The 24,832-nt window shown below is 47.1% G+C and overlaps 2 protein-coding genes, 1 long non-coding RNA gene and 2 other non-coding genes across 5 annotated transcripts in view; 1 reads left to right on the top strand and 4 right to left on the bottom strand.

Annotated features, from left to right (window-relative positions):
* Positions 1-1,839, bottom strand: part of ap1s1 (adaptor related protein complex 1 subunit sigma 1) — a 6,976-nt gene extending 5,137 nt beyond the window's left edge. The window contains exon 1 of the mRNA XM_084692016.1: positions 1,396-1,839. Coding sequence (XP_084548142.1) covers positions 1,396-1,398 — 3 coding nt within the window. The 5' untranslated portion in view covers positions 1,399-1,839. The remainder of the gene's footprint in view (positions 1-1,395) is intronic.
* A 242-nt stretch (positions 1,840-2,081) lies between these two features.
* serpine1 (serpin peptidase inhibitor, clade E (nexin, plasminogen activator inhibitor type 1), member 1) lies at positions 2,082-7,036 on the bottom strand. Its single transcript, XM_084691990.1, has 9 exons — positions 6,779-7,036; positions 5,343-5,581; positions 4,895-5,119; positions 4,575-4,769; positions 4,148-4,346; positions 3,645-3,745; positions 3,128-3,214; positions 2,901-2,984; positions 2,082-2,495 (listed from the first exon to the last, which is right to left on the bottom strand). The coding sequence occupies exons 2-9, from the start codon at positions 5,578-5,580 to the stop codon at positions 2,449-2,451; spliced, it is 1,176 nt and encodes a 391-aa protein (XP_084548116.1). The 5' UTR covers position 5,581; positions 6,779-7,036; the 3' UTR covers positions 2,082-2,448.
* A 7,099-nt stretch (positions 7,037-14,135) lies between these two features.
* Positions 14,136-21,307, bottom strand: LOC146221741 (uncharacterized). Its single transcript, XR_014746785.1, has 3 exons — positions 19,307-21,307; positions 15,050-15,143; positions 14,136-14,394 (listed from the first exon to the last, which is right to left on the bottom strand). It is a non-coding gene; the product is annotated as an uncharacterized LOC146221741 (long non-coding RNA).
* On the top strand, positions 18,531-18,604 carry trnat-agu (transfer RNA threonine (anticodon AGU)). Its single transcript has one exon. It is a non-coding gene; the product is annotated as a tRNA-Thr (tRNA).
* On the bottom strand, positions 18,874-18,955 carry trnas-uga (transfer RNA serine (anticodon UGA)). The gene has a single exon. It is a non-coding gene; the product is annotated as a tRNA-Ser (tRNA).
* Positions 21,308-24,832: the final 3,525 nt, after the last annotated feature.

Below are 24,832 nucleotides of genomic sequence, written 5' to 3'. Positions count from 1 at the left end.
TTGTTGTCAGACACAGCAGCATGTGGTTAATGGTATAAGGCTGTGTGTTTAAGAATAGCTCATTTTTGTGTCAAAGCTTCAAACAGCAGACAGGCTTTGAAACTCCACTCAAGGGAACATAGACCAGGCCTACAGCTAACAATTCCTTATGATAGCTCCTTTTGTGAGTGTGTCTGTTTGTGTGTGTGTGTGTGTGTGTGTGTGTGTGTGTGTGTGTGTGTGTGTCTAGGCCAGACAGTGAAGTCTGCTGCAGTAGATGTCCTACTTTTTAACAGTTGCATTAATCCAGGCCAGCTTTCACAAGCAAATACAACATGTGACAACATATCTAAAGACAGCTGTCCTTTGTATCAGCTGTGGACAACAAGACACATCTAAGACATCCCTCTTGGTTAGGCTACACACAACTAACAATATGGAATTCTATTCACGGCTACAGACAAACCAATCCACAAGTAATCCTACTTCACTGTACTTACATTGCCACTGCACTCTCTTTAGGTGTAGTCTGACCAAGAGAGAAGGACAAAGAGAGAGAGAGAGAGAGAGAGAGAGAGAGAGAGAGAGAGAGAGAGAGAGAGAGAGATGGAGCGAGAGGATCAGTTTTTCAGCTCCATTAACTGATGTTAAGAGGAAGGTTTCACTAGTAGCAGGTTACTCTAGCAACAGGTGCGATATTTTGGTGAACGATTTAGTAGTTTGCAAAGTTACAAAAGTTAAACCTTAATATAATAGGTAGTAGTTTCAGAAATGGCACTTGGGAGAAACCTTTTTACCAAAATAGCTTATGTAGGTGTTTACTTAGTAACTTGACCTTCTGAGTTAAGTGTTCTGCCACCTGCACAGCCTCGAGCAGTACAGTCTAATCTAAACAGTATAATTGTATACCCTCAAATCAACAGGCTGGCTAATTAGTTATATAGTTAAAAGAGAGATTCACATTTTGTGTTACTAGACGAACAGCAGCCGTACGCAGTGACACGTATTGACCGAGCAAGCTGGCTATAGTTAGCTAGCACTGCTGACCCAACAGACAACACACAGGGGAAATGTCCAAACCACCGCTGTGTCGTTGCCAACACAAGTCCTCACTGTGTGAAGCTGTTTGCACACAGACTGTAACCAGTTAGGTCAGGTACAGTAGTCTAAAGCTTAAAGGAATTCTCCCCCCTCATCCTATAGGAACTTACGCTTGTATCGCTAGCTAGTCACCGCTTGTTATTCACAAGTTTAATGAATATTTCGCGGCCTCGCTAGCACGCAAGGTAAGCAGGCTAAGCTAACTCAGGTGTCTACCTTCTCTGCTTCAAGTCCAGCCAGCTTCCTGAAACCATACACCTTGTGCTAGCACGACTAGCTTGGCATGCTAACCAACTATTTGCCGGTCAAACTTACCATTGTCGGCTCTTTATGAAGACGCACGCAAAAAATTTACTTATGTCCTGGTTGTTAAATCGTTTGTTTTTCCGTTGAGGTATGAAGACAGCAAACGTTAACATTCCACGTCAATTTTAGCGAGTACTACGGCTCGATGGGGCACGAGCGAGCGGCCAGCCCATTCAACTAAACGGAAAGAATCCGGTGACAGCGTCAGCTGTTCCCTCCTGGTGAACATGCGCATTGCGCATTTTGTGACAGCACTGGCATCCGTTTGTTAGTCAAGCTGATAAAAAGTACAGTATTGCCCACACATTTGTTCTAATATCTAAACCTATGTTTTCAAAACATCTACGTTGGTCTTTTGTGAACAATAACACATTTTGCCAATTGTTGAGTTATAATCCGAAAATCAATCGTATAAATGTGGGGGGAGGGATTGTGGTATATTTCGATGTTGTTGCCATGACAAACAGGACGGTCATGTGGTTCCCATGGAAACGGGTAAAAACGAGGTGAAGGCTTGGAATGAGCCAAATAAATATGAACAATAGTCATATATAAATTAGACTGAGACTTTTCTTTGCACGGTATGACGTTGACATAAAGCTAAGGCTTTGCGAATTTATTGGATACTTTCAAGACCATTCAAGCTCATTAAAGTTTGACTTAGTTTCCTAGGTAACAAAAATGACAGACAGGACTTTTTTGGAAAAACACATTTGCTTTAATAAATATATATAAATATTGTAAAAATACAGTTTGAAACTATTTTAATAGAAAATTCAACAAAACAATCAAGATCTCCAAATATAATATAATCAATAAGTGACAGTTGGCAATAGCCCTGATTATATTAATTTCCCTTCATGTCAATTAAGTCAATTGAACCACATCCATTACATGACGTGTAAATTAAGTAAGTCGTCTTCATAGTCAATAGTCATGTTTTGGTGTGCTGTAGTCGGTCTCAGTAGCAAGTTAATTGACAGCAGCCCCTGCCAATGGAATGATAGGACAGTCCTTGGTCATTGTGTCTCAGTCCTTGTTCCGATGGTTCTGATTGGTCGGCTAGTGTTCTTGGGGCTGGTTGACCTGTCCGGCGAACAGAACAGCACCTGTAGTGGGATGGACCAAAGTAAATCATATGACACCAGACACATTCGCTTATCGGAGGAATTCAGGGAGTAAAATATTCTGTTTGGATGACACAAAGCAAGACCAAGAACCGCAGAGTGGTATAGATGGGAGATCTTCTTTTAAATACATTTATTTTGGGGCATTTTTCATACTTAAGTTGACAGTTGTAAGTGAAGTGTGACAGGAAAGGTAGAGAGAGAAAGAGAGAGAAAGAGAGAGAGAGAGAGCGAGAGAGAGAGAGAGAGAGAGAGAAGAGAGTGAGAGAGAGAGAGAGCGAGGGGGAGGGGGGGGGGGAGACATGCAGCAAAGGGCAAAGGCTGGATTTGAACGAAGGCCTTTTAGTGTGTGTGTGTGTGTGTGTGTGTGTGAAAGGAGAGACCCACCTGTGGGTTTGTGCTGGATGAGGAAGAGGAAGGGCCGGTTCAGAGTCAACTCCTCCACAGCCATGCGGGAGAACAAGATGGCGGCTGGAGGGGGAGGACAGGGACACGATACGGTCAAACATCAAGTGTGTGTCGGCGATTGCATCGACCTTAGAGTGTGTGTGAGTGAGTGTGTGTGTGTGTGTGTGTGGGGGGGGGGGTGTCTGTGTGTGGTTGTGTGTGTGTACCTGTGGCAGCTGATCCTTTTGTTCCTTCCTCATTCACCTCAAGCTTGACCTTCTGCAGGAACTTGGACACGCACAGTCTTTCCTCAGCTGCAGGAGAGACAGAGAGAGAGAGAGAGAGACACAGAGAGAGAGAGAGAGAGAGAGAGACAGAGAGAGAGACAGAGAGAGAGAGAGAGAGAGAGAGAGAGAGAGAGAGAGAGACAGAGAGAGACAGAGAGAGAGAGAGAGATAGACACAGAGAGAGAGAGAGAGAGAGAGAGAGAGAGAGAGAGAGAGAGAGAGAGAGAAATAGATGAGATGGAGAGTGACAGAAAGACAGAGAGAGACAAATGAAGGGAGAGACAAAAAGGAGAGAGAAAGAGATGTAAGCTTGGGTTAGACTACTTCAATAAACGTCTTTATCACATAGTAATGATGCAGTGTACGTGCACAGCTCAGAGACAGACATGCAGCTGTATTCAGCTCATCCCATCCCAGGAGACGTCTCAGGTTACGGGTTTGTTCAGCAGGTACTCACTGGTGATACGGGAGAAATCAGCGGTTGCCAGGTTGAACAGATCCCCCAGCCCCATGCGGGTGAGAGTGGCCTTCAGGTCCAAGTCAGAGTCCATTGTGAACCTGGCAACGCAGACAGTATTTGTTAAAAGACGACAGGGTTCATTCTCTACTTTATGCACGTGTTTCTTTGCCTTTATTTCTGTCATTCTCTCCGTTTCTCTCTCAAACGTTCTCTATCCTTCACACATTCCACCCTCCATCTCTCTCCTTTATATCCTTCTCTCTCCCTCTGTCCCTCTCTCTCCCTATCTCTCTCTATTTGTCCTTCGTTTACCTCCCTCCCCCTCTCCCTCCCTCTCTCCCTCCTCCCCCCTCCCCCTACCTCACCTCGGCAGGGCCAGCTGGCGTTTGACGTTCCTCAGCTCCTCCCTCAGCTCCCCCTCTCTCTCTCTCCTCCCTCCCTCCTCTCCCTCCCTCCTTCCTCTCCCTCCTCTCCTCTCCCTCCCTCCTCTCCCCCCTCACCTCGGCAAGGCCAGCTGGCGTTTGACGTTTCTCAGCTCCTCCCTCCACTGCTGCATACGCTGTCTGTTCAGCTCCCCAGTGAGCGCGCTCAGTGGCACCTCGGCCTCGAAGGGGGAGAGCAGGAGCATGCTCAGTGAGTCGCCCTCGTACGGCACCTCGATGACGTCATAGTCCACGCCCTCGGGGGTGACAAACTCACCTGGGGGAGACGAGAGAGAGAGAGGGTGGAGAAAGGGATTGTTAACCAGGCGCGAGACCGACATCATCAACTGAACAGTTTTAACTGAACAGAACATTTATATACACGTATTTAACATATATTAATATAATGTATATAAAATATAATATAAATGCTATAATATATGCGTTAATACTATCATACACTGTAACCCTACCCTACTGTAACACTGTGGTAGCCAGCTCTCACCATAGTGGAACTTGTTGACCAGCCTCATCATGGGTACGGGCACCTGGCTGCCGTTGGCACAGGTGAAGAGGCGCTCCTCCGTCATCTTGGCATCGAAGGGCACCTTCCACAGGCCCTGGAAGTGGAGCGCGTTCAGCAGCACCAGCCGAGTCTCATCCGTCAGGGAGCCGGCAGGGAGGAAGTCAGGGATGGTGCCTGGAGGAGGGAGGGGGGAGGAGGGAAGAGTCAGTCAGGTTGTTGGAGTCAGAGTTGGAGACAGAAGAGGGGGGTGAAATAGGGGCATGCTTTTTGAGGCACACTGAACCGCAAACGTGACTGACCGGCGGTGTGGTCGTCCACCCAGGCGTTGATGATCTGCAGGGCCTGGTCGGGCCTGGTGAAGTCCAGCTGGTTGGGGTAGCTCTGGAAGGCCTTCCCCAGGGAGCGCCGGAAGCCCTTCTCCAGGGTCATCTTCCTCTCCACCATGACGCCGCTGGCCACCTCCACGCCCTCCTCGCTGGACAGGTCCCTCTGGAGCAGCCTCTGCTGCCTCAGCAGCCCTCGCTCTGGGTGGGGGGAAGGGAGGAGGGGTGGGGAGAAGGGAGGAGGGGTGGGGAGGGGGGAGGAGGGAGGAGGGGCGGGGGGAGGAGGGGTGGAGGAGGAAGGGTGGGGGGTGGAGGAGGAAGAAGAGGGGGATGTAGAGAGTGAGTTCTGACAACTGAGAGATGGATGAACGGAGAGATAGAACGGACAAGTGGCTGGACAGTGAGACGGACTTTCCAAGCTTACCTTGCAGAGAGAAACCCATCTTGGATTTCAGGTTCTTCAGCATTTTGCCCGCAGCGCCCAGCTGAGCCATACCCAGGACGGAGGCCACTCCGTAGGGGGAGAGGACCAGGTTTCTCCCCTGGTTCCTGGAGGCCTCCTCGGCAAACACTCGCAGGCCAAAGTCAGTCTGTTTGTCTTGGAGACTACAATACCCAGAAGCCCCCAGACTCAGGAACAGGCAGAGTCGCAGGAACAGCATCCTGGGAAGATGAGGCAGAGAGGAGAGATGTTAGAGGAGCTGTGGGTTTGAGTTGGTACAGTAGGTAGCTGTTACGTGAGCAGACACGTGATAATCTCGGTGCTCAAATCCAGAATCATCTTACACTGTGATTAAAGTGCCTGGTCAGAGATTAAAGTGAGCAGTCAGTCAAATGTACTGTTGCTTATTTCAGTAGACTGATATTGCAACACAGTTCATTTCTGAGTCAGAAAAAAAACACATCCTGGTGCTGCTGATACCACTAAACATAAGCAACTTTTTTTTGCACATTTTAACAGGTTTTGTATTTCCACTGCAATTTTTTTTTGTGGTATCAGCATGACTAGGATGTGTTTTTTGCGACTAAAAACCTCAAATGCTCTTTACACATCTTATGCTTGCAATTTTTTGGGTTGGAAAAAGCAAAAAAATCCTCTCTGGTTTAGAGATTTTGTCTGTCACTGTGAAACCTTGGCTGGGTTCCCTTACATAGAGACAGTCATAAACACTACAGGAGCGTCAGATCTGAATATCTCTCCTCCAGTCCTCGAACAACAACTGAGCCCTTGGCTCCAAGGCCCTGCACCAAGGCCCTGCTATTAAGATTGCAGATACAGGAGAGACATAATAAGATGCAGGTGCTTGTTAGTTAACCTTGGGTAGTGTGTGTGTGTGTGTGTGTGTGTGTGTGTGTGTGTGTGTGTGTGTGTGTGTGCGTGTGTGTGTATGTGTGTGTGTGTGTAAGAGTAAGAGTAAAGTGTAATGGTACAGTTGTTATATAACTCATACAACTCCATATGTCTGAACTGAAACAGTTCTGTTTGTCCTTTCTCTGATTCAACTCCCTTCTCCTCCTCTCCTCCTCTCCTCTCCTCTCCTCCTCTCCCACACCTCTCCCTTCACTGTGCCCTACCCTGTTGACCCACACACTGGAGAGAGCAAACAGCCATGTCCCACTGTAGTCGGGGAAAGGTTGACGTTGACTCTACAGGCTTTCACTCACAGTCTGGGTCTGTGGTCGAAGATCATTTCTAGCAGCTGACTGTTTATTATTTCTAGACACCCGCTGACCTGACAAATCAAGCAATCTGAAGTTGCAGGCAGTTGTTTAGCAGTAGGGGGGAATGGGGAGAGAGTCTTTGGTTAAGATTTAAAACAAACTCAACAAAAAAGCTAAAATAAATTAATAAAATCTTACCTTGAAGAGTTGAAGTGTTGGAGATGAGCCCAGAAGAGTAGTAGCAGGAAGGCAACTTGAGGCTGGTTCTCTCTGAGAGTGTGTGATCGTGAGCGTGTGTGAGTGTGTGTGAGCGTGTGTGTTCGTGTGTGCGAGAGGCTCCAGCTGAGGGTAAGTGTGTGAATGAGTGTGGGCCTGCTATATATGAAGAGAATAAGCCACACCCAACAGACTGGAAGGAAGTTATTACTGGCTATGAGGTCATACAGTCTGTCTGGGCAGCATTCCCCCTGTCTCTCCTTCCCTCTGCTTCTGTCTAACCCCCTCTCCCCCTTCTCCCCCTTTCCCCTTCTCCCCCTTCTCCCCCTCTCCCCCTCTCCCCCTTCTCCCCCTTCTCCCCCTTCTCCCCCTCTCCCCCCTCTCCCCCTTCTCCCCCTTCTCCCCCTCTCCCCCCTCTCCCCCTTCTCCCCCCTCTCCCCCTTCTCCCCCTTCTCCCCCCTCTCCCCTTCTCCCCCCTCTCCCCCTTCTCCCCTTCTCCCCCCTCTCCCCCTTCTCCCCCCTCTCCCCCTTCTCCCCCTCTCCCCCCTCTCTCATACTTTATCTCACACACACTCTCTCTTTTGGTGTTGACACATTCTCAGAGTTTGCCCCTGGTGGAGAAAGGCCAGTCATGCTGCAGTGTTTGTTCAGGAAAGCCCCCCCGCCCACACACACACGCATACACACACGCATACACACACGCATACACTCACATATTCAAACACACACAGACACACGTATTTAAAGACACACACGCACGGACACCCGTTTGTCAAAGTGTGAATGAATGTTCCCCCCTACATTGCCTGGAGAAGGTCCAGCGTGTGACAGTCGGACTCTACGTTCTTACGGTGTTACAGTCTGACCCAACGCTGGGCCTGTCTGATGTCATGATGTTTAAAGACTTCCAAGTTCTTTTTGTTTCTGTTGATATTTGAATTGTTTTGTTTGATAGATGGAGCGAGGCGGTTTGAAAGACAGAGAGATAGAGATGTATCTTCAGTAGCAGTGGCCCCAGGGGAGAGAGAGAGAGTGAGAGACAGAGAGAGACAGAGAGAGAGAGACAGAGAGAGACAGAGAGAGAGAGACAGAGAGAGAGAGACAGAGAGAGAGAGAGAGAGAGAGAGATGTATCTTCAGTTCCAGTGGCCCCAGGAGAGAGGCGCACACTTCAAGTAGAAACAGACTCTCATTAAAATGTTCCACTGAAATGACTCCAATCCACCTCCCTGTCGCTGTATTGTCTACATGTTCACACTAGCTCTCTCTCTCTCTAATCACACTATCTCTTTCTATCTAGCTCTCTCTCTCTCTAATCCCACTATCTCTTTCTATCTAGCTCTCTCTCTAATCACACTATCTCTTTCTATCTAGCTCTCTCTCTCTCTAATCACACTATCTCTTTCTATCTAGCTCCCTCTCGCTCTAATCACACTATCTCTTTCTATCTAGCTCGCTTTCGCTCTAATCACACTATCTCTTTCCATCTAGCTCGCTCTCTCTCTCGAACTTTCTCTAGATTATCTCTAGATCTCTCTCTCTCTCACAGATAAAACGATATTTAGCTTGACATCAGCAGAGAATAAAATAATGGCAGTAAGTACAGACATCCTATCTGTCTGAGTTACTATCTGCCTGTCTGTCTATCTACTTGTCTATCTTCCTAACTGTCTGTCTGTCTGTTGGTGACGCATCAAAATTCCAAAAGAAGTTCTTCAGCTTCCAGCATTCCAAGTGTCAGTACTCATAGAGACCCTGCTGCATGGCCAGCCTGAAAGGAACATCTCAAAGTTTCCAAATACTGTCTCTGGAAACACACCAAGGTAATGAATACAAGCTAGCTCCGGTAAGGCACAAACACACACGCACGCACACACGTTGTACACACACACTCTCCCTGGTAGAGTGTGTACTGGTAAGGTGCACTGAATGTCTGTCCTGAATAATTCAAAGCTTCTCAAACTGTACTGGTCTCCCTCCCCACCTGTCCCAGGTGAACGGGCTGTGGTGTAGACAGTGTGTGTGCAAGTATGTGTGTGTGTTTGTGTGTTTGTATTTGTGTGTATGTGTACAAGTATGTGTGTGTGTGTGTGAGCTGGTGAAGTGAACAGCTACCTAAAACACTCCTGGGGGCAAAACAAAACAAATGGAAACGTGTTCCTTCAGGAACGTTCCGGAATGTTGGCGCTGCCTTCCAGTAGTTCCATTCTCTCTCTCTCTCCCTCTCTTTCTCTCACTCTCTCTCCTTCTCTCTCTCTCTCCCTCTCTTTCTCTCACTCTCTCTCTCTCTCCCTCTCTTTCTCTCACTCACTCTCTCTCCCTCTCTCTCCTTCTCTCTCTCTCTCCCTCTCTTTCTCTCACTCTCTCTCCCTCTCTTTCTCTCACTCACTCTCTCTCCCTCTCTTTCTCTCACTCTCTCTCTCTCTCCCTCTCTTTCTCTCACTCACTCACTCTCTCTCCCTCTCTCTCTCCTTCTCTCTCTCTCTCCCTCCCTCTTGTCTCTCTCACCCGTTCTCTTTCTCTGCCTGTCTGTCCCCCCCCCCGCTGTCATTCCCTCTCGCTTTCTCCACCCCCCCTCTCTAAGGCTGTTCCCATGGTAACAGAGAGGAGGCTGAGCCAGGGTACAACAGACGGTAGATGCTGGTAAACTTGGGGTTCCGTTTGATGTTGATGATGTAATGGACGGCAGCCTGTAAACATTTTACTGTTTGTTTGAAGTTTCCGTGCCCCTGTTCCTTCATGTGTGTTTGTGTTTGTTTACAAAACCTTCAAACTTGACTACTGTGGCAACTTCACTCTCTCTCTCCTGCTCAAACCAACACCCACACACTAAGTCCATCCTTGTTCATGTCGCAGTTATGTCATGACATCATTTCTTTAAGCCACCTCTAAGGCCATTTTAGGCAGAGGGACAATCGTTGTTTACTTGTTTATCTAATGCTAAAAATACCCTTCATGTCAAACAGACCTGCTCCTCCCACACATCCCCATACTCCAGCATTTGGTACATTCCTTTTAGGGGCGCAAATGGAAATTTGGTCGGAACACCCACTCCATTCTCTTTGGGGAGGGGGGGAGGGAGGGGGATGAGTGGAGGGGTGGTTGAGAGGATGAGTGTGGGAATTCACTTTACACTTTGACCAATCTTGAGAGGCAAGCCCAGTCACTTACAGTAACCACGGACAACAGAACACTTACAGTAACCACGGGCAACAGAACCCAGCTTCTGTTCTGGAAAATGCATTAACTCGGAACACATTGCAAGAGGACACACACACACACTCACACACAAACAGAGCAGCTTTTATGCAACATTTAACCATCCCACCAGTTTCCCAAGAACGCAGCTAATGGATGCCCATGCTTGTTTCTGTCGTTGCGACACGGCGCGACCACAGGAGTAAGAGTAAAAGAGGATTACATCATCACACAGAGGGGAATACGCCTCATCGTCCGGGATCAAAACACATTTACATCTCCGCCTGTCCAAAATGACGGATCGTTATCTTGCTGACCTGTTCCTAAGTCAGTGATGACGGTGATACCACACGGTCGCACATCTCACTCTCTCTCTCTCCCACACACACTCTCACACACACACCCTCACCAGCCAGCAGTAATGATATTTCCACACACACCCTGAGGCTAGTTCACCTGGTAACAGCTCAGAGTTCCAGACCGCAGGATGTTCTCTCTCTCTGGAAGGCTGTAGGGAACACATGACCAAGACACGCGCCATAGTTTCAACATGAGGCGTCTGACAATCACCTCCTAGTCAGCTCTGACTACTGATTGGACGAGATAACAATAGCCTAATTGTGGCAATGTAATATGAATATAATGATGCTGTAATATCCCTGTCTCTGATGTGGGGTCGCTGTGGGTGTTGATTTAGGACCCAACGGCAGGGAAATGTCCATATCTGTGACAGGGACATGTCTAAATTTGTGTCAAGAGGCCGTTGAAACGTCTTCGTCAATAACTAGCGGCAGGGCTGAGGTAGTCATAGAGAGACACATTTTCTGCTAACAACCCATGTTTAAAGTATATTTCTGCCAATAAAATTCTACTGTGTTATCTTCCCAGACCCTGAACCACGGGTTCTGATCAAACTGTTCCAGTTGAGCGGGGAACCCGACCGGGCCTGAGCCATCATGGACCTGAACAACTTAGAACCCAGTACATAGAACCTAGAACCTTGAACATACAACCTCGAATCTAGGACCCAAAACAAACAACCTAGACCATAGAACCTTGAACATACAAACTAAAACAAAGAACATGCTCTAGGCTACGGGGTGTGGAGCTGTGTTCACACGAGGGTGTGGACCTCTCCCTGCCCGTGGTGCCTGAGGTTGGAACCCTCAGGCTGTGCTTTTTGGTCACGCTGTTTGGACAGCGGCGCCGTATAGGGGGCAAAAGTTAAGACAATTCCAAGGGCCCCTGACTGAAATACTTTTTTTTTTTTTTTTATATATATATATATATATATATATATATATGGGGCCCAAAATTCCTGGCAGCCAGCGCCCCTGTTTTTGGATGTCACTTTGGATGAAATCCAAAAGAAAAACACGTCAAATGTACAGTAAGTGTCAAAAACATGACTTGGTGTTTGGTGTGATCTACCTACAGTCCTGCACCTCTGTTCTGGTGGAGGAGCGTCGGCACGGTAACCAATGGTGGACTGTTGAGGAGCACAATGAGTCATGACTCAGGGTTCACCCAAATATAGGCTCAGTTTAATCGTCTGGGCTTCTTTAGTTGACAAGATAACACACACACACACACGCCTCCACACTCAGAGTTGCGTAACGCCAAAGTGCTTCTGTTGTTGTGGTCCGGAAGGATGAGGGAGGACAGGGAGAGGAGGGAGGCCGCCTGGATGGGATCAGGGTGCCGTGGGTGGAGGAGCGATGAAAGGAGAGAGGGAGGGAGGGAGAGAGGTGCTCACGTGTTTTTTTATTTTATTTTTCAGACTCAACAAAACATGATTCAACGTTTCCACGGGAGGGAGGGAGGGAGGGGGGGAGGGGATTCCCTTTCTTCCTGATTAATGACCCCTCGGTCTGGTCAGCTGACCTCCGAACAGAGGGGGTCATCGCTGGTTGCCTGGAGACGAGGTTAACAGCAACAGGAGGCCGGTGGTGTGGTCTCCTTGCAACCAGGCGTGAAGGGGGGAGGGTGGGGGTGAATGGGGGGGCAGCATCCATATGGATGATACATGGAAAATTACGATTGCAAAAAAATTGCGTAAGGGGTGAGTGGAATCGCCCGAACTCATGCAAAAAGTTTGTGTTGGAGAGTGACGAGGTTTGTGTCTGACTATCGCCGCGACTGTATGGTGAAGGTCAACATGTAACTTCTCCATGACGCTGCATTGTGTTTTATCTGATGCATTGTCTGATGACACATGAATACACAGTTCCTTGACTGACCACTGAAGCACTGTAAAACAAGACAGTTCTGATCCTGGAAGCGCTGCTGTTCTTTCTTTATCTCTACGCTATTTGTAACGTTGCTTTGGGTAAAAGCATCTGTTAAATGACTGAAATGTTACAATGTTAAAAATAACACACAGATTGCTCAAGAAAACAGGAAGATTTAAAAAACAGGAAGTGATTAAGCAGTGAAAGACTTGCGGGGGGAGACATTTCCTGTTTGTGATGGAAACCCGAGTTCCTATTGGTTGACAGCCGAACAATTGAGGCCCTCATTGGCTGAAAATGAGAAAGTAAAAGAGATAAGTGGAGGTGACTGGAAGAGTAGAGGTCAACTAACAGTGATGAGTGATGAGTCGTTTGTTCTAGAACACCCATTGTCTTCTGGACATTCCGCCACGCATTCTGAGCAGTGACAGGCCCATTCGAGAAGGGCGTCTGGGTTCTGAGGAAAACCGAGGTAGCAAACAGGATTGTTTTGGAAGTGATTACTTCACTGTGTCACGCGTAAGGCATCTGGAAAGACAAGACAAGCGGCCCTAAAGAGTTCAAAAAGTTGAATCATGGGAGTGAATTTCAGAAAAGCCACATCCTATTTTGCTTAACCCTTGTGTTATCTTCCGGTCATTCTGACCCATCAGTCATTGTGACCCACCGTCGTGTTGCGACAACTTTACCGCCAACAAAAACAAAGTGAAACATTTTCTTTAAACCGTCGGGCTGTCTCAGACCCCCGACATCGCTAAGGTTAAAAGAAAATGCTTTTTATTTGTTTTTGTATTGGGTAAAGTTTTCGCAACACAACGATGGTTTGTTGTGAACTTTCAGGCAGCACAAGCGTTAAACACACTCTCTCTAAGCAGGCAGGACTCATTGAGTGAGCACTGGGTATTATTGAGCTACAGAAGCAAAATGTACGCCCAAATTGTGAAAACGAGCAACGAAACATGGGGGGAGGGGGGGGGGGGTTGGTCATCTGTGGCTTGGAAGCCCTGATGCAATCCAGAGACGTCAACATGCACAGTCCATCTTCACAATTCCCTTCAGCATCCCCTTTTGTTCTGGTAAAACACGCAGAAGGCAGAGTTATAATGCTGCAATAGGCTCCGGGTCACTCTGGGGCCACTCTGGGGCAGACCAGTCAGACCATGGCACTGGGGGTAACATGTTCCAGTGGTTTGGTGCCTGGTGACAGTGGAGGGGGGGTACTGGTAGTTACTGGTGTGAGGGGGACATGTGTGAGGGGGGGCTGGTGTGGGGGGGGGCTGGTGTGGGGGGGGCTGGTGTGGGGGGGACTGGTGTGGGGGGGCTGGTGTGGGGGGGGCTGGTGTGAGGGGGGGCTGGTGTGGGGGGGGGCTGGTGTGGGGGGGGGCTGGTGTGGGGGGGACTGGTGTGGGGGGGCTGGTGTGGGGGGGGCTGGTGTGAGGGGGGGCTGGTGTGGGGGGGGCTGGTGTGAGGGGGGGCTGGTGTGGGGGGGCTGGTGTGGGGGGGGCTGGTGTGAGGGGGGGCTGGTGTGGGGGGGGCTGGTGTGGGGGGGGCTGGTGTGTGGGGGGGCTGGTGTGGGGGGGGCTGGTGTGGGGGGGACTGGTGTGGGGGGGCTGGTGTGGGGGGGGCTGGTGTGGGGGGGGCTGGTGTGGGGGGGACTGGTGTGGGGGGGCTGGTGTGGGGGGGGCTGGTGTGAGGGGGGGCTGGTGTGGGGGGGGGGCTGGTGTGGGGGGGGCTGGTGTGGGGGGGGCTGGTGTGGGGGGGAATTAAGTGGATACATTTTTGGGAGAAGTGAAGACAGGAAAGGAGAGATTGTGAAGAGAGGAAAGAGGAGAAGAGAGAGATGCAGAGAGGTGAAGATCTATAAGCAAAGAGTGTAGGGAACAATGCAGAGATAGTGAATTTGGGAGGGAAGCATTATTGTGTGGGGAGGGAAACACTGATTTTGTGGGGTAGGGAGCATAGATTATTGTGTGGGGTAGGGAGCAGAGATTATTGTGTGGGGTAGGGAGCAGAGATTATTGTGTGGGGTAGGGAGCAGAGATTATTGTGTGGGGTAGGGAGCAGAGATTATTGTGTGGGGTAGGGAGCATAGATTATTGTGTGGGGTAGGGAGCATAGAAAGTAGTCAGGGTGGGAGGCTGCTTGTGGAAACCTGTATGTGGTGTTCTTCCTGTGTGGAGGGAAGGGTGGTGTAAGTTAATGTACTGGCCATAGAAAACAGAGACTCACAAACACACATAGATACACACAAACACACACATGCATTAATAGATACAAAAGTACAACAAATACACAAAGGTCTTACACACAAGCACGCAAAAACACAGGACACACCTTAACACTGTTACATAATCTGTCCACATCCAGCCTGACCTTAGACTCACTCACACACACACACAAACACACATCTAGACATGACACACCTGGGGTGACGAACAGGCACCACCTATGGGTGGGTACACACACAAACACACACAAATACTTACACACGTATTCAGAAACACACACACACACAGAAACACATCCTACACACACATAGGAATACACTCTCTCTCTGTACCCAAGTCACTCTGTCTCTCTCTTTACCTGCAGCCCAGACCTTGCATGACTCATGACTGTACTGGTTATAGGGATAGTTGAGTCACAGTGTGTATATGTGTGTGTGTTTGTGTATTTTTTACATGTTTGCCCATGCAGCTACGCATTTCTCACCAACTTGCTAAAGAGTGGCGAATCGCCTGTCTGGACACACACACACACACACACACACGTCTGGGAGATAAGTCAGCTTCCCTTTGCCACAGACAAAACAAACAACCACTCACTTCTCCAGACATTCCAATGCCCTTTGACCTAGCAGGTCACCGTGGCCACGAGCCAAGCACGGAAGGTGGTGGGGAACGTCGAGTCTTGTTGAGTCTGAAAAAACAAAAAACACGTGAGCACCTGGAACTTTCCTCTCCTCCATCTCTCCTTCCTACCCTCCCTTCCTACCCTCCCTTCCTTCCCTCCCTTCCTTCCCCCCTTCCTACCCTCCCTTCCTTCTCTCCCCTGCTTCCAAACATGGGTTGACATCTCCCAGTGAGTCATCTACAGCACCTTGGTGTGAAAACGAGGCCCCGGGCCTCAGGGATTCCCAGAATCCTCCAGGACTGCCTCAGGACTGCCCCAAGACTACCCCAGGACTGCCCCAGAATCCTCCGGGACTGCCTCAGGACTGCCTCAGGTGAGAGTTTGTGTGTGTTTGTTAATATTCCCTCAAAGCTCACTGATGACACAGAGGACATTTGACCACATAAAATTTCCTTTGTCAACCTGAGTCAAACTATGACTGGAAACCCAGATCTCTCATACTTTGACTCTCCCTCACTCCCTCTTTCTCCCCTCTTTCTCTTTCACTCTCTCTTTTTCTCTAGCTATCGCTATTTTTCTTTCTCACTCCCTCTCTCTTTCTGGAAAACCATCACATATTGTTCCCTTGTTACTCACAGAAAGTCACATACTGTTGGCCTGTTATGCAGAGTGTGTGTATGTGTGTGTGTGTGTGTGTGTGTGTATGTGTGTATGTGTGTGCAGACATGTGACCACAGGGGTCTGCTCCCTCTGAATGAAAACGCAAATAGCTACATTTGTCACCATCAATCACGTTGAAGTAATCACCTGGCACGCAGTTACCTTCCATTCCACATGTCTCTCTCTCCCCTCTCTCTCTCTCCCTCTCTCTCTCTCCCTCTGTCTCTCTCCCCTTCTCTTTTTCTCTCCCTTTCTCTTCATTCCATCGTGAAAATTGATCGCCTCACTCTGTAAATAGTGTAATTTGATTTCTGGGCGGGTGGGAAAGACATCAGTTCTTTTGTCAAAGAAAAAGTTAATTTGCTTTTTCATTTCTTTTGTAAATGCTTGTTAAGGAGGTTAGTTCCTCAGTTTCACGCTTGGATTCTCTCCAATCATGTTCTGATAGAGGTCACATCCTGAGTAATCCCTGGCATTTAGAATATAATGAAGTCCAGCATTACTGTATGGATCTTTATATTTGCCTGGGTCTGAATCAAGTTAATAACAGTGAGGAGCGGAGGACAGAGGAGAGGAGGAGGTGTGGAGATGGAAGGAGAGGAGAGAAGGAGAGGTGTGGAGGAGAAGAAGAGGACAGAGGAGAGGAGGAGAGGTGTGGAGGAGGAGAGGAGGACAGAGGAGAGGAGGAGGTGTGGAGATGGAAGGAGAGGGAAGAGAAGGAGAGGTGTGGAGGAGAAGAAGAGGACAGAGGAGAGGAGGAGGTGTGGAGGAGGAGAGGAGGACAGAGGAGAGGAGGAAAAGTGTGGAGGAGGAGAGGAGGACAGAGGAGAGGAGGAGAGGTGTGGAGGAGAAGAAGAGGACAGAGGAGAGGAGGAGGTGTGGAGGAGAGGAGGAGAGGTGTGGAGGAGGAGAGGAGGACAGAGGAGAGGAGGAGGTGTGGAGATGGAAGGAGAGGGAAGAGAAGGAGAGGTGTGGAGGAGAAGAGGAGGACAGAGGACAGGAGGAGAGGACAGAGGAGAGGAGGAGAGGTTTGGAGGAGAGGACAGAGGAGAGCTGTGGCAATGGAAGGAGAAGAGAGTACGATGCCTTCATAAATGCAATTAATTAACCCTAATGAACTTGATCCAGAGAAGAAGAAAAAAAGAAAATGGATCAGAGTTCACAGAAAGATGACTCAGTGCAACCATGAATTTCATCCCCGGGGGGTATATGTTTGGTGATTAATGGTTCTGGGGGACACATTAGTCTATTGGCTGACTCATCGCTGCTATAGATAGCCGTGGAGACAACACTGTGTGTGGCCTCGTAAGCATTGCAAAACTGCTATGTCATGATATCTGCACTGGGGAGCTAGGAGACAGCGACACACACACAATAAATGACATAATGACCAAGAGGCTGACAGGAGGAAGTGCTTGCCGGGCATAGATAAGAGACATGTGTTCTCGTGACACAAGCTGTGTCTGTGACTGTAAAGTATGCACCACACATAGGCTTACATTTGGAATTGAGATTCATTTTTCTCCACTCTTCCTTCTTCTAGGGTTCCCGGCAAAAGATAATTATCTTCATGATAGGAAAGTTTGGAAATTCCCATCAGATCCTTTCAGAGGCCAATTTAAATATGAGTTATATGAATCCAGATCTGTATTTGAACCAGTTTTGAATCTGAATCTGTCCAAACTATTTTTGTCTATTAAAAAAAGAAGCTCTAATTTAAAACCATTCCAGTTGATTTCTGGTTGCTGCAAGTGAGCGGTGTGTGGTACAATTTGACCACGTATGTGTTATGGCGGTTACAGGATTAAACGGTCCTCATTGTGAGATGTAACGTGGAAATAATTAATTCAAATATGAGTCAAAGGAGGTCTGATAAGTATTCTTATTGCCCTCTGACGTCATCTTCAAAATGAGCGATATCGACGACTCAGCTGCTGAGTTTTACTATCCAGATGATGCTGAAAAGATTCGTTATTTTGTATTAAGTCGTTATTTTGTGTTAAAATTAAAGCCATTTTAGCAGAACCATGTTGTCCGCTTTCTATCAAACGTAATAAGTTGCTAGGCAACACATCAAACACACCGTGAGAAGACTTGAGAGCTAGCTACAATTAGCCTAGAGGTACCATTTATTTATTTTTAATGAAAAGAAGCAAAAAAAATGCCATATAATAAACTACTTACTAACCTCGACTGTTCGGTCATGCCGGGAAATAGCTCGGTCGATACGTTCCAGCCTCATTTTGATATTTCCCGGCATGACCGAACAGTAGGTTAGTAAGAGGTTAGTTAGTATTTTATGTGATATGAGTGGGCTTTAAGAACTTATTTTGCGGTTACTGTACTGTACTCTGTAGTTTACCAAAAGAAAAAAAACAGACGTCTTTCAACACGGTTACGGGGAGCTACACTGCCCCTCAGTGGTGGAAATCCGTATGTACTTGAGAAACGTCACCAGTCACGATCTTATGTGAACTAGTGATTGATTTAATTTTGCAAAGACAATACAAGCTTTTGGCAAGACTACTGTAGTTTCAGTAATTAACAAACTAGCTATTTATGTTGCTAATTAACGCGTGCATATAGATCCTATTCGAAGTCTATCATAGACGTTATGAAACATGCTTAATAACCAAAGCTTCATCGCGAAGACAAATGGATCAATCCTTGCAAATACATGGAAAAACGTTACATGCAATCTTTGTAGCTTCTACAATATCTATCGAACAGTTTTAAAACGTGTGTCGATATATCTACGTTGAAGATACTATTTTGTCCAAGCGGCATGCACATGGCGCCGTGGCTTAGATGGTTAAAGCGCCTGTCTAGTAAACAGGAGATCCTGGGTTCGAATCCCAGCGGGGCCTTTTTGCAAAAGCAATTCCCCATCGTAAAATACTTTTTTATGTATTAATGTAACGAAAGGTACCAGGTGGTTAGGGAATGCTCTGATAATATCTCGTTCAATTTACCCTGAACCCTACCCTGACTTTGAATCCACTGATTTACCTGATTAGGGCCAGTTGTTGATTGTTACGGATATTTTAGAGTCACCGGTTTCATAATTCATTCAGAATAATTGAAATATTATAATATAAACATCTTCTTAAAAACATGAACGGTTCAAAAAGTAATTCGCTGCGAGCAGGGTTCGAACCTGCGCGGGAAGATCCCATTGGATTTCAAGTCCAACGCCTTAACCACTCGGCCATCGCAGCTGCCATAACATGCGGCAATACCTAAAATAATAAATGTGATTGTAGTATTTCTGATTATATTAGGCCTATAAAATAGTTAATTCAATCCGCAATTGAAAGACACTGAAAGACATAATATGTATTGACATTGAAGTGAGAAGCACTACGTCGAGCAGGTCAGTAGATGGCGCTAGTGCGCCATTTTTGTCATTAATCTGCACGGTTGAAAATAACTGTCCCACAATTCGCGGATTTTGAACATTTAAAAAGATTACAAACCCCTACCCTTTGACTCACAATAGTTATTACTTTTTCCACTCAATACAATAAAACACACGTACTTATACCACTTAATACGTTTATTATCCTCACCAGTCGTGGTTTTCGTTGCGAATGACAGGTCACTCTTTATGTTAGCTAGCAGTTCGCTAGCTAGCTGACGTTTGTTAACTCCAGCAGCTACAGCCTGTAGTAGGTTGTTTGCAGTGGTTCGAATTCGAGTCCATCAGACTGACAGAAACTAACGATGCTATGGTGTCTACTTTAGCTGGTAACTTGGTAACAGTGTTCGTAGCCTTACTAAAAACATGGTAGTTGGGTTAGCACTACATTGTTTGGTATTTCCATTGTTGCTTAAGTCATAAATTACCTCACGCGCCTTTCTCAATCCATGATATCAAGCTACTGCTGGAAGTAGTTGCCGTTACCACACGTGCAGCAAACCAAGTGTCCGATTGGAGGGGTCACACACTTGTTGTAAATAGGATATAATAAACTTTGTGCATTAGATACTCAACGATATTTGCTTGTGAAACCACAAAAACCCCACAATACTTACATCACACTCTTCAACCACACTAAAGCACATTTTAGCATGCTTGCAACCCCACACACTCACACATGAATATATATAAAAACAAATAGTTGTGCTGGGTGAGGGGTAGGATCGAGGGTTGTGTGGGTATGTCGTTCTGTGATGGCCCTGGGGATGGAACTGTTCTGCAGTGTGGAGGTGCGGGCTGTGGTGGCCCGCTAGCGCCTGGGAGCAGGAGGGAGGAGAGATGGTTAGCGGGGTGAGTCTCATCCTTCAAAAGGCCACCTGCTCGGCCGAGGCTCCGCGTCCTAAAGATGTCGACCAGGGGAGACAGTGGAAGTCTGATTATTCTCTCAGCACACCTTATGACCCGACTGAGGGATTTCCTGTCATTGGCTGGGTTTCCCAGATTCGTTAAAACGCTCTAAGAACGCTCTAGAACGCTCCTAAGAAGCTCTTAGCGTTAAGAGCTTCTTAACGAATCTGGGAAACCCAGCCATTGTCTGTGCTGTGTTCGTACCATGCACTGATACAGTATGTGATGACACTTTCAATGCAATAGAGGTAAAAAAATAAAAAAAAATAAAAAAACTGAAGCGGCTCAGGAGACAACATGAATTGCTGTTGAATTACGATTTACGATTTACTGGACGAATTTACGATTGCTGATGTGCTTTCTTGACTGTGGCGGTTGTGTTCATCAGGAATTTAAAGCAGGAGGTCCTCTCCACTCCCATTGATGATGAGGGCGTTGAGGGTTCGGCTTTTGCCGTCTGAAGTCGACTATGATCTCTTTTGTCTTCTTGACATTCAGGGTCAGGTTGTTTTCTTGACACCATCCTGTCAGACTGTCAACTTCGTCTCTGTAGACAATTTCGTTCCCGTTGGTGATTTGTCCTACCAGTCGTGTCATCTGCAAATTTGATCGCTGTATTTGAAGGATGGGTGCTGTGTAAGATCATTTTGTTGCCTGCTTTTTTTCCACAGGTACACCCTTGCACTTTTCAAGGTTCATGTTGTTTAATTTGTATCTTGTTTAACTACATGCTCTTATGGTTCTTCCCATTGGGACTTATTTAGTTTTCACAATGTATGCTTCATGTTTTGGTTACCCGCAATGTTTGGGGCTATCTTCAACTTCAACTTTATTTATCCTTCAAAAGGAAATTAGTGTGCAGCAGGGGTCAGTGTTACGTCCCCCAGGCCTATGTTCCTGTTTGTTCTGCTTGTTGCTGTTTTGTGTTTTGTATTACACTCAAGTCACCCAGCAGGAACCATTCGGGTCGGAGAGGAGGCCTCGATTCCAGCCAGCGTCTCCGATCTGGTGCTCGTCAAGCCCCACCCTCTCATCAGCGGGACACTATAAAAGCCGTCTAATGTTCAGTTTGCGCTCTCTCTGATTTTGGTGGGTTGGTTGGACATCTGTCAGTCCTGTTGTATGTCTAACTATTTCTGTTTTCACTCCCGTAGGACAACGACTGTTAGACGCGTTAGGCGACGTCTGGGCGGACCACCCATTTTGTTTTGGACAGGGCGCCTTGACCGTGTGCCAGCTTATAGGGTGGGTAGGCGGCAGGAGTGTCTTCTTTTCTGTTCTGTCATTTGGTTCCGTCCACCTTTGATTGGGTAAATAAAACCCTTTGATTTCACTGTACACCTTTGCCCCCGTGTCCTTGCTCGCACCCACGACTCTATGCCCTTTTCACTGTCCACTGGTAGTCGCTGAGCAGTGGGCTGTCGGCCCCCCCTGGGGTGGTGTTTGTCAAGGCCGTAATCATAATACATATTGGGGGGGACACATCCACCACAATAATCCAATCTGGTCAAAATATCCCCCCAAATATATTGATATAAAAATATAAATGTGATATGCTAGGGCAGGCAACCACGCACGCTGTCCAAAATTATCATAAAATGATAATCCCCCCAAATGTTGACTCTATGGCTACGGCCTTGGCGTACGTAACAGTCAGAAACACATACACAAACACAGAACAGTACAGCCTACGTAATGTTTGCAATATGTCATGCCATGCCTATAGCAAATAACCAATTCAATGCTTTCCAATTCAACAAGCCATTTACGGTTGAGAAAGGAACTCTTTTCTAAAGGTTGACATTGCGTAACAGTCATTCGTCAGTCTTACTGTAAATTTGATTACAATGGAAAGGCCTCTATTGCATTCCTTCAAGGGGTACGGAGAGGGAGAGAGACGGAGGAATAGGAAATACAGGGAGAGAGAGGGGGGTGAGGGAAGGACAGTGAGGAAAGGAGAAAGAGAAGGATTTGTCACAGGGTTGTCTTACTGTAAATACCACAGGAACTTTTGATTCAACCCAACGTTCTGTTGCAAGTCTCCTCAAAAACATGCTTTCGCGAAATAAAATGGTCGCCATTTTGTGCACAGGCTTGATTAATTAAATGGGAATTGGTTATCGATCGACCTATATCTCAGTCTGAAAGTTTCAGAGTTCATCTCTGAGAAAAGTAATGTTGGAATCTAGGTGTGTTCTAGAACTGTGGTCTAGAACCATTCAGCATGACATCATTCCATAAAGTTAGCTAATAGTTAATGATGGCCAAATTAATATCGGATTTGGGGAGTGTGTGAGGTGAGGGTCATTACATTGACCAAGATCCGTACACACACCCACACGCACACACACACACAACCACACCCATTGTCTGATGATACTTCAGTGGTGTGTCTGTACAAAGGTCTCTTTCTCCATCTGAGATGACCTTTCACCCCCCTGGTGGTTTCCTTAGTTACCAGATACAACGCAAGTCTCCGGCGTCTATCAAGAGGTCAGCGACTTCAACACGCACTTCTCACATCGTTAGACAACAAAGAGCCATTAAAATGACTGTCAGTGTCAATTTAATCAGACGTAACCATGGCAATGCACAAAAGCATTTTTTTTTAACTAAACAAATAATTATAATAAATCTTTCATCTGAAAAAATAAAAAAGGTTCGAAAAAATATTCGTCTTAAAGTGTAAGCTATTTATTGTCGCCAAAGGGGAAATTGGTTCTGTAGCATACAGACAAAAACAATGTATGATTTACATTAAAAACACCATACAAAACAGAACAGTACAACACAACACAACACAACACAACACAACGAGCCACATCAACAGCCCACTGCTGACAGAACTGTCACAATCTCGCGCGTCCTCCCACGTGGGATTTGCAAAATATTGCTTCTCCATGTGAGGCGCCGTGTGCTCGCATTGTCTGGGTGCGGATTCATTGCAGATTACAGATTAACATTACTGGCACCAATGTCCTAACGTGCCTTTATAATAGAGGAGATATGGAGTTTATGCACAAGGTTTCTATATGAGATCTCTATGACTCACGTGGGTATTAAATCTCTCTAGCACACTCATATTCCCTGGGTGGTTCAGGGCAAATATGTCGCCATGCCCGTCCCCACCCTCCGCTACCGTAACCAGCCAAGCCGTTGAACCTTCCCCACATAACTGTAGCCTATGACTGGATTTATGAAGATTTGTGTGGTGACCCTTTACGACATGGGCGGGATGGATTAACGGATAGCTGCAAAGGGTAGCACTTCTTTACGACCTCATCATAAAATGTATTTATCAGATCTCGAGGGTTAGCGGACTTCTGTGACGTGGACAGAATCGAGATTCCCAGGCGTTCCCGAAAAGGAGACGAACTACTACAACAACGGGAGCGTCGCCGTGGAAACGGGGCTGTTTGGAACAGAACTCGATGACTTGAGGCCTGAACGAATAGCTTGTCATCATCGGATAAGACGTTTCTTCATGAAGTCTCTGTTTTAGCCATAGACCAGAGGCGTAGGCACGGGTAGGCCTGGTTAGGCACAGGCCTACCCTATTGGTTTTAAGGCCTACCCAACAACGAAAATATCTCCGAAAAATTCAAAAATGTGCGTAAATCGCAAAGTAAAGAAGTGAAAAAAACCTGAAATGATGCCTTTCCATATTTGTGTAGGCCTATCCCAAAAGTATTCTCACTGCGGCCCTGCCATATACGTCCATGGGTTTAGCTATCAGTCCATGTTTCGGATACTTAGCTGGGTCAGCCCACGTCTACTACAGTTCGTGTTTAGAGGGAAAGGTAGGCTACACCTCAGTTACTCAACAACATCTGACTGCAGATTAAGAGGTGGCAGGTATCAAATCCCATTCCGTACGACGCTTTGGAAAAAAGAGCGTTTGCTAAATGAACACGTTCCTATTAACATGTTGTTCATATCCACGCCATGTTGATTATTGGCCATGTTTAGGAAACTCTGGCCGTGTTGTTAGGGCACTGCGGTCCAAATTACTCTTGTTTTTTGTTATGGACGCGGCTGATCCTCTCATTCACTGGCAAATGCCAAAGTGTTAACACTTTGCACTCACGAGATGGACCTGTATATAAACACTCTTGGTGTTAAATCAAGACTTTGACAGCTGAGCCACTGTGTGCGTGTGTGTGAGTGAGTGTTTGTGTGTGTGTAAGTGTTTCCCTGGCCATCATCACAACCCAGATGGCCAGTCAACAGCTATCGGCCTCTTGAAAGCAGAGAGTAAAGGTGTGTGTGTTTGGGAGTGTGTGTGTTTGGGAGTGTGTGTGTTTGGGAGTGTGTGTGTTTGCGTGTGTGGAAAGTGTCTGAGCTGAGAGTGCTCAATGCTTGTTCTCAGCACAGGTGTGGTTGTATGTTAAAAAGGCCTCGTGCAACTATGTTTTATCAGTGCTTCAACTGTGAAGTGCGGGTGGTTTAGTCCTGAGAAATGCTTAGAGGATTCCCTCACACATACAGTGTGTGTGTGTGTGTGTGTGTGTGGGGGGGGGGGGGTTAGGGCACACCCTTCTCCGATTATCTGCTGTTACTTATTCACTCATGTTCCACGTTTTGCAACACAGCATCCAACGCATACTAGGCTTGCCCGTGACAGCGCTTTCCAATTCACCTCACCCCTCCTCCTCCTCCCACACCCTCATCTTCACCCACTCCTCCTCCCTCCTCCCTCCTCCTCCCTCCCCACCCTACCCCTCCTCCTCACCCGCACCCACCTCCTCACCCACTCCTTCTCCCTCCC

This window comes from Hypomesus nipponensis, chromosome 25, assembly GCF_054491055.1.
Source record: "Hypomesus nipponensis isolate SF chromosome 25, ASM5449105v1, whole genome shotgun sequence".
In the NCBI taxonomy this organism is placed as follows: Eukaryota; Metazoa; Chordata; class Actinopteri; order Osmeriformes; family Osmeridae; genus Hypomesus; species Hypomesus nipponensis.
Note: the sequence above shows the minus strand (reverse complement) of the source record. Positions and strands in the feature narration are given on the sequence as shown.

Excerpts from the sequence above, each read along its gene's own strand:
- serpine1 (XM_084691990.1), bottom strand. The coding sequence starts at position 5,580 with ATGCTGTTCCTGCGACTCTGCCTGTTCCTGAGTCTGGGGGCTTCTGGG. Across the intron at positions 4,770-4,894 it reads GGTGGACGACCACACCGCCG|GCACCATCCCTGACTTCCTC; the intron begins GTCAGTCACGTT and ends TCCCTCCTCCAG. Across the intron at positions 3,746-4,147 it reads CGCCAGCTGGCCTTGCCGAG|GTTCACAATGGACTCTGACT; the intron begins GTGAGGGGGGAG and ends CTGCGTTGCCAG.